Consider the following 12440-nt stretch of genomic DNA (forward strand, 5'->3'; position numbering starts at 1 on the left):
GTTTTAAGCTGTGCCTATATATGCAGCATGCCTAAGTTGATAGATTTGTTTCATTTTTATGAAGTTCTGAATTCATTTTCAGGTTCTTGAAGGGAGAAACCTAGGAATGGTGTGATAGAATTGAAATAGCTTTTATATTACACTAGTTATTGTGTGTAGGGTGACTTAGTTTGTAGAGGCTTTTTATGTCCTCCTAATTTCCTTCATTAGGAACGAGTTAAATGAGTTAACTAAAATACTGCTTGTACCTTCATGATCATCTCAAACCTATCTTGTCACATTCAGTGTAATTGAACCAAAAAACTTCACCAATCACAGTACATTCTAGCCAAAATTTAATTTCACTTTATATTGCTTGGTCCAGTGTTTTCATTTTAAAGATCTGTCTTTGTTCTTCCTTCAGTGCTTCAGTACACAAAATCAGTAGGCCAGGATGTGCCAACACTATCAACGTATTGCTGTGGTCTCACCTACAAAGAAAGCTTTTGCCAGTCTGGACAAAGATCTTGCTACAAGCATGATGCTATTCTTGAAATGAAACTTGAGAATGTCAGCTGTCAAACTCCTTCAATGTTCTTACTTTTAGTGGTGGTGATGGGTTTTAGTTATATTTTAATAAATATATACATATACACACACACACACACACACACACACAAACACAAAAAAAGTGGCAGTGCTAGCACAGCCCAGGAGAGGGAGTTTGAGCCCACAAATAAGAAAGATGAAGACAGTCTTAAATTTGTTCCCTACTTAAATCTCCACTAAGATCTACTTCATGGGTGGTGTTCAGAGCAGTTTGTGTCCTCCCCTATCCTACAAAAAACAAACAGAAAATGGGATATTCTTAAAATATAGTCTATATATTCTAAAGCCTATAGAACTTCATCTTTACATTTTCTACTTATGGCAAAGGCAGGATGAGTGATATCAAGCCAAATATCAGACAGCATAGTAAAGAGATTTTCATTGGCCTAATGCATATCACAAAACAGTTCTATCAGTTAACCCAGTCTGTCATATGGTGTTTAACATAACTGCATGATTTACTGTTTCCAAAAACTGAAGCCAAAGAACATGTATTTTGTTCAGTGTGTCTTGGAATAGACATGATTTATACCAGAAATGTGTATCTATGTGATACCAAAATGTTTACTTCATTTAATACTTTATTACTAAGTACCATCTCAGTGTCTTGTTTTATCTTTTGTTTTTTATCAGAATCTTGCTGCTGAAAAAACATATAATAACCTAGATATCACGGTGACGCAAGCCCTACAGCACCGTTCTCAGTATTTTGAAGGTGTTGTAAAGTGTAGCATGCTGGAAACACTGGAGACCATTGTGGATAGAATAGTGAAGGCCGAGGTGAGTACATTTACTATTTTTTCTTTGCTATAAGTTAAAAGTTGTGTTGCCAAACTAACAAATAGTAGAAATTTATCTTTTCTAAATTACTTTGGTTACTGGGTGAAAGCATTTCTTTCATAACTACATGTGTTGGTTATCAGTTTGCTATATAGACTTAGATTATAGATGCTTAGAGGGATGTGCAAAATACTGTACAGTACATCTGTAAGTTATTTGCATTTTCTGTTTTATGATATTAACTGAATGCAAAGTTTCTTAGAAGAAATGAAGTTTCTTCCAAACTTGACAATAAATTTTGCAGACAAATAAGTCTTTAAACTCCAGGTTATGACTAGGTTGACTGGCATATTGTTCAAGAAATTGAATGGGTACAGTTAGTTAATGCAGAGTCCTGCACTGCTCTTGTACAAATACAGGCCCAAAAAATTAAGTTCTTGTGAAGAAGCCTTCAATAACTGCTCTTGTAAAGTATCTGTCTGTGTGCTTTCCGTTATTTTGGTGCTCTTACCTTGTTGGTTAGTACTGGGAACTTTATTATACACGGAGGTGAATGAGTATGTAGGTCTTCCTCCCCTGTAATGCCTCTCTGCAGAAGAAAATCATTATTACCAGTTTCAGTTGTCTCTGAGGTGTGAACAACTCCATTCAGATGCTTTAACCTCTTCAATTACAGTATTTGTTTTTTTTAATCTTCAGGGCTGTAACTGTACATATATTTGATATGAGTGAAACTTGCACTTTAATAACCCCTTAGAACCTCTGTGAGGCAATTTTTACTTGTAACTTTCCGCATCTGCTTGATTTGCTTCCTGAAATTGAATAAATTGCTGACCCACAAAATTCACATTTGGATTATTTTATTACTATCTTAAGAAGCTTTAGACATACGAGTTTTAAGACCAGCTCCTACCCTTTGGTTCAGTCTAAACATATGTAAAAATGAGTCAGTCAAAACTACAAGCTATTTTTAGCTGCCAGATGAGTGCTTGATCTTACTGGAAATGAAACAATTACCTCGTCCATTTTTCTTGAATTCATTACACTGAGAGAAGAACAAAACAATTAATTATGTGTATATACAAAAACTAACAACCCCATCTAAAATATCGCCAACAAAGTTTCATCAAAAAGAAAACGCCACAATGTTTTTCTTCAGCTCTCCTTTTCTTTCCTCCCTTTGTCAGGTGGGTATAACTGCTCAAAAAAATGTAGAGCTTCTCTTTTCTTGTACCTGACTAGCAGTGAAGTGGTTGACCTCAACCATAAAGTAAATTAAGACTGATGCAGCTTTCTTGTTATCACCTCTCTGAGAACAGGAGAAAAATTATTTTTGCTTTCTTCACCATTATATCTGATTATTTGAATTTAAAATAGTGACGAGAGAAAATTCACTTGGGTAAAAAGTAAACACGTAGTAGGTTCACAACTTTGACAGCACCCTTTTTAAGATCACTTACTTATGAGCTGGTTCAGCTGTAGTGTTAGTTATACAACTTGGTGCCCACTTGCAGTAGGCTCTGGAGCCAGGACTGATGGGGCACTCTCCTCGTTCTGCAGTGCTCTTTCCTCACTGTAACCTGCTCTGGCCAGTGAGCCCCAGGATACAGGAGTATCCACCTCCTTTCCCTACAGTGAGGACAAGTTTTATACTATATACAAGTTTAGACTATAAAATGTTTCCTAGAATAGATTTGCAAGGATAAGATCATTATTTAAAAATACAGTTTTACTATTGATAAATCTTTCTTCCAAGCTGTGGCCATGTGTTTATTAACTCTACAGTGGATTTGCACAGATAAGTTGAATCTTTATTTTTCTGTTTTCTGCCTTCTTGCAAAATGAGTATTTTAAAATCAGTCTGGCACTGATTTCAATTGTGTAGCCCTACAAGAAAAATTAGGTTAAAACCATCTTGGACATGTCAAGATACAAGTCTTAGTGCTGTGCTTCTCTCTGAGAAAGTATTTTTCAGATGGAAGCCTCATTTTATTACTGTATCTTAATTTTTTGAGATCTTGGGCTGAGTTGAGCAGAGCCTGTAAGTTGGGGGAAAGTGTTTGATGTGAGTGCTACTTTTTGAGAGCAGAAGTATTTTAAAGTCCTAGATCTTGGCTTAACTGTCACTTCAAATCTGATTTTGTTGCCATGTTGGATATCTGTGGGCTTTTAAAATATGTACTAGTTTTAATTTGTGTAGGGCAAGCATGTTTGTATTGCTGTGTGAGATTGGTATTGCTAATATTTTGAACCCTTTTCTTTTTCTACTTGTCTTCATACTGCATTACTGTTTTTTTTCTTTACTTTAGCTTTTACTTTAAATCAGGCAAATGGCTCATAATACTTTCCCTGCTTGCAGGTTCATCGCTTGGTGGTAGTGAATGAAGCAGATAGCATTGTGGGTATCATCTCCCTTTCTGACATTCTACAAGCTTTGGTACTCACACCAGCAGGTATGGATGTTGCCTTCTGACCTTTGCTATAAGTCATTTGGTAGTGTGTACACCCTGCTGGTTGTAATTTATTTGACAATGCCAAACTTCTGATTTTCAACTTCTGTAGCAGTTTGATCATGGTTCTTGTACATAGATACAGTATTAATTTGTCTTCAGGAAAAAGCTGACAAAATATTGTCAAGTCTTTTGTTCACTAAGGAATTCATGCAGAAGCTTCATGAACGTCATTGCTGTTCATGTATCTTCTTTTTAGAAAAGAAGTCTTGATTGATTAATGTTTTAATAGGAAAAACAGGATGAAGTTGAATGTTGCATGCATAGACAAGCATCTACAACAGGGCACCTTCCCCACCTTCCCGAATTTCTGTATGCTGGCCAGGTGCTCCTAGTGTGGACGCACCTGTGCTTTCCGCTAGCTCTGCAAAACCACCTCCTCAGAGTCCTGCACTTGTCCAGCTACGCTGTGGGTTTTGGTTGGCACAGATATGCCAGAGATGGCACCCCAGACCACCAGAATTATTCCAGCAGAAATCTCTAGTGTGTTGCTAAACATGATCAGGTTCCTTTTTAACAGGAGTATCCAACAACAGGTTTATTTCTGCTATTTTTATGTTAGTTGAGGAGGCTTGCTTTGGGTTTGTTTTGTTGGTTTTTTCCTTAAAGTTTTGACCAAGTTACTAACTCTTAATTGTAACTTCACTTGGACTGCATAAATTACTTCAGTGTCACAAGAACTAAAGCAAATCCCTTTTTTGGCTTTGCAAGGAAGACAAAAAAATGTCTTGAAGATTACAATTTTACCTAAAAAAAACCCCAAACAAACCAAAAAACCAAGACTAAGCAAACAGAGCTGGATATGTCCTGCAAAAAAGAAAGTCTACATGTGAGCTTAATTGGAATCTCTTTACTTGTACTGATAGATAACATGATAACGTGAAAGTCTTTCTCCTCTGTAGACTTAAAGTTAATGTAGCTTTTTAAAATAGTAAGATTTTTCCTCTGAAAAGAAGTAATCAGTGATATTGCTGGAGGTATTATGTCAATGTATTTGGTTCCTTTTAGTGACCTGGAAGAGCAAAGTAACCCAGCTTTCTGTGAAAGGTATGGGTGAGTAGGGAAACCAGCCCAAAGGCCCGGGTTGTTGCCTAGAAAGAGAATGGAGGGATGTATCTCTGTCCTAAGAGGGAGGTGTAAAGACAGGCAGATGGTGCCTTTCCAGGCAGAGAAGGTAGTTTCCCTCATGACTGGAGGGTAGAAGGATCCAAGGAGAGTAGAACTTAACCATTAATGGAGCAAAGTTTACACAGGAATGATGAATCTGGATACTGACAAACCAAGAGTTTTGTTATACTGGAATTACACAGACATGTAAGTTGCAACTCTGAGCTATAACAGTGCTCTCTAATTACAAAGGGCAGTTCCTGCTCCCATACACTGGGCCATATGCTTCTGGCATTTAGTGTGTAGCAGCACCCACACTCATGAGATCCCTCTGTGTGCTGCTTTAACTCATGGATCTAACAGGAAACTGAGCCAGCAAAAAAGCTGCAGAGTTTTATCGGTTTGGCACACTAGACTGGCTCACAGAAGAGTCTAGTACTGAGTACAGGGGTTAGAGCAACAGAGGGGGCAGGATTATGCCACTGGAAGAGATGAGGTGAGGGAAGGCATTTTTTAGGAGCAGTTAACCATTAGAGTGCAGTTCCACAGGCAACTGCCCGATTTTAGGTTGGGCTTTGTCTCATGAAGTGAGGATGTCTGCAATGTAGATCTAGTTTGTAGAGTCTGGAGTGTGATTTACTACTTAAAGCGGATGCATTAGAACAACCAGATAAATCATGCCCCGAAACTCTCCATTTCTCTTCATGGCCTAGAATAGAAAATTTATTGACTGGCAGGAATTAAAATCAGCCTGTGTTGTGGGGGGGGGTGAAGTATCAGTTCTGATGTGAAAACTGGATGTATTTAATGAATCTCAGTGTTTGATTATATATTACAAGTAGTGACTCCAGGTTGTTGGCAAGAGATTCTTGCTCTCTAGTGTTGGATGCTGAAGCCAAACTCACCATAGGGTTCAGTTGTTGCCCAGCATGTGGCTAGTTTGAGTACTTGGAGAAGAGGCAAGATGCTATACAGTCCTGCCGAGCAGGTCTCTCCTATCCCTCCTGTAAGCAAAATCTGCCTCTGAGCCAGGAAAAATGGGTCCATCAACATAGTGTAGTTCAAACTATGTAAGAATTCAGTTTTTCTCAAACAGGACTTCATTTTTTGAGGCTGTTATGATGATTAAGCTTGGCTTCTGCACTGATGGACAGGTTTGGGGTGTGGCTTCTTAGTTGGGATTTTTTAAAATAAATTTTTGTGCTGGGGAGAATTTTCAAAGCCACTTCTAGCAACTTCCCAGAAGTCTACCTTGCCAATGAGGTGAGAAGCAATAATGGTCTTGAGGCTTTCCTCATACTGTTTTTGTTTTATGTTAGCATTTAGCAATCTTGTAGTATATTTTTATAAATGGTATCCAATGCTAAGGTTCTGATAACATGATCAGACAGAGTTCCAGCATTCAGAATGAGCAGTGCTTTTCCAGCAGCCAAGTGCTATGTGCCTAAGGAAATCATGGATGCTTTCCTCTTCTGTTAACAGGTGCCAAACAAAAGGAGAACGAAAGTGAATGACTGCTGTGAATGTATACACGTTTGTAGGAGAACTTGAACAAAGTTTCTGGGTCAAGTTTGTCTCAAGAACAGTGACTGCAATAGAACAGAGCAGGATGGTTGAGAATGTGTATTGGGACTTAGTGATGGATGATGAGTCTATTCCCCCCAGTGATGTCGCAAAAAAAGCAGCATGACAAAAGCTTATGTTAAAATGTAGGCTTGTATTTCAAAATGTCTTCAAAACATTTGCTGGAAGACTTCACATGATGTCCTTCATTAAAATGCACTGTATTCTGAAACTTTTTCGTTTTGTATTTGACAGAAGTCACTGGTCAGCAATGGATATATGTGACATAAGGCAAGTGTATGGCATATTCATATCATAGTGCCTTATGTCAAAATACAGCAATATGTCATCACTGTTGCCCATCACTGTCAAAGGAAGTATTGTGCTAAACGAGACACTGTATTTGAATGTGAAAGTCTTTAAATCTAAAACCAAATCAGTTTCAGTTCTCATTAGATTTGTCATAAAAGCTGTAATTTGAATATCAGTAGACTTCTTTAAAACTTCAATGACAGTTTTGTGTTAAATGTTGCATTCTGATGTAAAACAAGACTGATTTTAAAAACAGCTTTATTTATTTTTACTTTCATGACAATTTTTTACACATCTTTGGTGGATAGCTAAAATTTCACCATATCCATTAATAAACTGTTGATTGTTATACAAGCAAGTGGTAGATTTTCTCATTATTTACAAGTTTGGAGGTGCAGAACCTGTGGCCTGTTGATCAGTCCATATGACTTGAGCTTAAGATTTGAGAAGCATGGATCAAAAGTGGTCTGTACTGTAAGACACAGGCACCATGGAGGAAACAAGGTGCCAGAGAACAATATTTTCATCTGTATTAAAATGTAAAATGATGTTTGTACAACAAAACCGAAACTTTTTATTGTATATGATTTGTACAGAAGTGGAGGAGTGAGGAAAGCTGTGGGGTATTTGCTAATGTAAATGTACTGTAAAGTTTGAAGATGAGACTTTTATAATTGTAGATTCTTGTAGATGGAAGAAATTAAACCCTACAACATCAGTTTGTTTTTAGCAGTTCTTGCCAAGTTCTTTTGCATGTATAAATGTACGTGCATTTTGATTAAACTAGGGATGGAAGATTCTTACTTCCTTCAACTTTAAAGGTGGCTTGTGCTAATGGAATAATGCAGGCAGTACTTCTTTGTACTATGTTTCCAGCCTGAATACTGTACTGGAATAATGCAGTAAATTGATCCATTATTTTTCTATTTATAAACATCGAGGTAAAAGGCTAACTGGTTTTGGTTTGCTTATAAAAAGTGAGGGTTTTAATAGTAATTGAAAAGCCCTTTCTTCAGAACTTTTCTACTTTCTATAAAATTTAAATTTTGAACTAAACATGAAAATTTTCTTCCTACTGGCATCTTTCATGTAAAAAATATTCCTGTAGTACATAATGGAAACTGTTCTCTTGGACTTCTATCTCATTTTCTTGCTCTGTCAAAAAAATCACAGAGTGGTTTGGGTTGAGAGGCAGGGACAAAACATCATGGCCAAGTCTTCTCCAGCACCTTTTCTGACTAGGTAAATACTGATTCTGTTCCCTGCAGTTCTGGATGGTTTTGAATAGCTGGTTTTGCCTAACAGCCACCTCAGAGATGACATCAGCACCGCTCTGATTATCTTTGTTGGGGAGATGGAGTGATAGAAACTAAACTGAGTAGAGTGGCTATCATTCTTGTGGAAGGTGTGGAGGGGATAATTTGTGGGAGATGAGAACTCTGTATTTAAGGGTAAGTGGTCAGCAGGACCACCTGCAACTGCCACCCAAGCTGCATGGACGGTATGGCTCCAGCTCCCGCACAGCAGCTGCCCTAGGAGAGGGGCAGCCAGGCAATCCCCCAAATGCATTGCCAGATCTCTCTACCTGGCACTAGGCTGCATGAGCATTATCCTTCAGCCCTGTATTCAAGGTGTTTTTGTGAAGATAAGGGTTGAACCACTGATAGGTACTGTGTATCTACTTTACTTCTTAGCACAAAGTCTTTTGGCCCTGTTCCACACAGACAGTTTTGGGCCTGTCTGCATAAATTAGTATGTAGAAAGCCAGAATGAATTTGCAGTTTTCAAACAACCATGTACAGACTTTCTATTTTAACATTATTACAAGTGCTGTTGATGTGTTGTGGACACAGGGCTAGCAAGATTCAGGAAAGCAGCCTCCTCAGTGATACAAAACTGCATTTAGAGAATTTCCACTCTTACTTTGTGGAATTCAGTTCTAAACTGAATTTGTGAGAAGTAGAATAGCAGTCTTAACTCCCTAAGTATGAACAAACAGCAGTGCTATCAAAAAGTCACTGCTTGTGCTGGTACAAGTAGCAGTGCTGATGCAGTAAACAAAACTAAAGAAATCATGTCATTTTTAATACAGCTCAGTTTACTACAGCACTAGAAAAAGTGCTTGTTCCAGCATAAGTGGGAGACTGGAATAAGTAAATGAGGGTAGAGAAAGGAGGGGTGACTCAGCAGCACTGCTGCATGCACCAGATTAAAGTGACAGTGCAACTAAAGCTTTGATCTAGGACTTTTCACGTGACTTGTGAGAGGCCTCAGCTATGGAAAAGAATGAATAAAATGTCATTAAACTCAAGTTCTTGTCCATTTTATTTCCTCTGGACAGGCAGCGTGCAGTACCTGGAGATCTGAGACCACAGCACTGGTGGTCAACAAAGGTGGTCCCTTTCTTTCCACAGACAGGACCATGCCATGCTGCAAGCAGAGATGGCAGTAAGCTGTCCCAGTGACTGCTGAAAGCCTGCTCACTAGCACAGCTGACTTTCCATCCTGTGGATTCTGTATTAACCGGCAGGACTGTAAAACGTGATTGATTCCTGTGCATTTCCTTGCCCAGCAAGAGATGTCTGTGGAAGATAATTATTCCGAAGGCCTTCTTGTTCTTGGAAAGGAGTAGATTAGGTTTGGTTTTTACTTCGAATATTTTTAGCTGTTTAGAAGTAAGAAAATGCTTCTTAGTAGACCAGTCAATATTTTTTGGTATCTAGAAATGCTCTGAATTAACGGGAAAAATCGCCCTTTGCTGGCATTGATCACTTGACTGATGAAAACATTTTTCTGTTTTACTTATGAAAACCTTTTAGTTAAAAGGTCTGAGATCTTTAAGCCCCCACAGAGAGTATTTGCTGTTTACTAGGAAATGAACTGCAATTGTTGCCTATCCAAGGCATGCTTGTCATCTTTTACCAAGGAATACTACTCTGCTGGGAATGTTTGGGTAGCACAGAGAGAACCAGCCTCGCTTTCTGAGGCCTGAGCTCTTGTCCTCACAACAGACAAGAAGAATTGAGCTGAAGTGGTTCCAAGACGACGCATCGCTTTGAGACTGCTCCTTGCCATCTTTCGAGAGAGCGTAGGGTAAGTTGGAGTCTATCAGTTTTGGTCCAACTCAAAGTGAAACCACGTGTGCTTGATCCTGTCACGCAGCAGGCTGTTAAACTGTTCGTACTGAGCTCTCCAGTGAGTTTTAGAAGTAACCAGTTTACTTCAAAAGTTTCTATGAACTTTCACCCCTGATGCTCCCATACTGAGCACTTGTTAGGGATAATTTCTGAGGAAAATGTCAGTCCAGATAATTTAATGCTACCCTTGTACCCATGTAATGCATTTACACAAAAAGAAAGTTCTGCAGACACTGCTCTTTACTTTTATCTGCAGGTCTCAATTTAAATGTGGTTTTGAAAGTCACTTTCTCAGTACCCATTTCTTTTATGATTGCGGTCAGACCTGTTCCCGCTGAAGTGAAGGGGAACAGGAGGTGACCTGCACTCAAACATCAAGCTCATTCCTTTAAGAAAATAAGTACCTATAGGGTGAGTCCCTGCCAGCTGCATACCAGGACCCATGTGGCATTAGCCTGTGATGGCAGTCGCCCCTGTGAACTGAATTAGGTCCTTAATTTGCATCTACTAAGTTTGTCAGTGTTTCTATCTGAACATTGGAAAAGACGATCATTGTGAAAACCCAGGTGGGAGTAGGAAAAAGTGTTAAGACTGAACTGAATGTAACCTCTGTGGGCAGAAAAGTCTGTGCTGTGCATGTGGAAGCCTGCCCAATGCAAACATGGGACATACTTCAAAAAACTCCTCGGGAAGGTCCTGATTTGCTCAAGGACAGAGTAGGTAATTATACTGGTAATTGCTGTTGCAGGAATTGAATGCACAAGTCAGAGCTGTCCTGCATTTGGAATCGGAGCAGCAGCATGTTTGGGGGCCTGTATGTAGTGCATCATAAAAGGACTGTTGAGTTACGTCTACTACATGAAATTCCTCGTGGTTTTTCCTCCGTCACAGAAGAGCATATATTGGCACCACAAGACAGACATGTTCCATTTTTGCAGCTTCCCCCAGCATCTGTTCCTGACCTCACGGCATACTCATACTCTCATTGGTGCCTGCAGTTCTCCCAGTTGGTATTTTCTCTATCAGAATGTAGGCCACACCTCACGTGTTGCATTCACTGACCATGTCTGTTGTTAACTCATTTACAATTACATTAATGCAATTTATCATCTGAACTGATAGGAAGGCTGCATTTGATTTGAAGGGGTATCTGGTGAAGTGAGACATAAAGCAGGCCTGGAATACAGACAGGGCATAGGTGCGTGGTGTACGTCACTTGTCCCGAAGGTCTCTGAACCTTGTAGTTTACAGCACAACCTGCAAACGCTGTAGAAACAAAGAATCTGGAGTCAGAGGAGGGAAGGCACAGGTAAAGCCCTAATCCCTAATGCTACTGCTGCTGCAGGACGCTGCAGTGAAATCACAACCTGACCATCGCCCTTAGGTTGTGAGATGGGGAGTGAATTTCAGCAAAAAGCTGCTTAGCATGTGAAGCCACTGAAGGCATAAAGGGGTGGGGGTTCAAATTACGCACAGTGCCCAGCTTCAACACTGACAGCCAAGGGTGTGCTCTCCCTCTGCACCGGACTGCTCTGGGAAGTGGTTAAACTTCTCCCAGGCAGGAGAACAGCAATGACAGCCTTACTGCCTGCCTTCCAGATCCTCTCCTCTCTGCTTAAGCTTCGACCACTTGAGTAGCAGTATCTCAGAGCACTCCTAAAGGCCACTCAGCGCTATCACCAAGGCCTAGAGCACGGAGACATGACCAAGTTCCCTGAAAACTCTGTATTTGCCTGTATTTTGAGTGTCCCGGTCAAGGTAGAACAAAACACTTAAGTGATCCTGATGGAATAAAGATTATTCACCACTTCCTTCCAAAGAACCAGTGGAAGAATGAAAAGTCACGTTTTTTTCTGCAAGTTTAAAAAGCACCTGTTCCCAGGAAGGATGAGTTCTATGTTGCTTCTGCGACATAGGCTGAGCAGGCATCGAGGGTATCCTAAGCTGGGACAACTCCATTGCAATTAGAGGCAGTAAATAAACCAGCGGAAGGGCAGGGAGGAGCAGAAACCTGCAGCAGTGAGCTCTCCTAAATGAGTACAGAATGAACAAGTGCAAGTTAACAGAAACAAGATGAACAAACAAGGGGCCAAGAGGTGAGTGGAGTAAGAAAAAGAGAGTAAAGGCAAAGACCTAATCAAGAGAAGGGGGCTGTCAAGGAAGGAGCAAAACTAGAAACTCTCACAAATGAAGTAACACTGATTCTTGCCTCTCTGAGCACGTGGAAGGGTATGAAGAGAGTTTCTGAAAATGCAAACTAGGTTTCAGCAGGGCAAAAATTGCAGTGCCTAAATACAACAGGCAAGTAATAAGAACTGTAAGGACAGGGAAGCTGAAAGTGTAACTACCACAAACTTCACCTGTTTCCCAAACCATTTATGTCACTGGAAGGTAATTCTTAACTTCAGCTCTTTCGGTCCTCTGGCTCAGTAAATAGCCCAAA

The 12440-nt window shown here is 39.7% G+C and overlaps 1 protein-coding gene across 1 annotated transcript in view; it reads left to right on the plus strand.

Annotated features, from left to right (window-relative positions):
• Positions 1-7578, plus strand: part of PRKAG2 (protein kinase AMP-activated non-catalytic subunit gamma 2) — a 221201-nt gene extending 213623 nt beyond the window's left edge. The window contains exons 13-15 of the mRNA XM_026843521.1: positions 1222-1368; positions 3728-3821; positions 6468-7578. Of these exons, the coding sequence (XP_026699322.1) occupies positions 1222-1368; positions 3728-3821; positions 6468-6499 (273 nt within the window). The 3' untranslated portion in view covers positions 6500-7578. The remainder of the gene's footprint in view (positions 1-1221; positions 1369-3727; positions 3822-6467) is intronic.
• Positions 7579-12440: the final 4862 nt, after the last annotated feature.

Source organism: Athene cunicularia (assembly GCF_003259725.1).
Source record: "Athene cunicularia isolate RWA chromosome 2 unlocalized genomic scaffold, athCun1 chr2_part1, whole genome shotgun sequence".
In the NCBI taxonomy this organism is placed as follows: domain Eukaryota; kingdom Metazoa; phylum Chordata; class Aves; order Strigiformes; family Strigidae; genus Athene; species Athene cunicularia.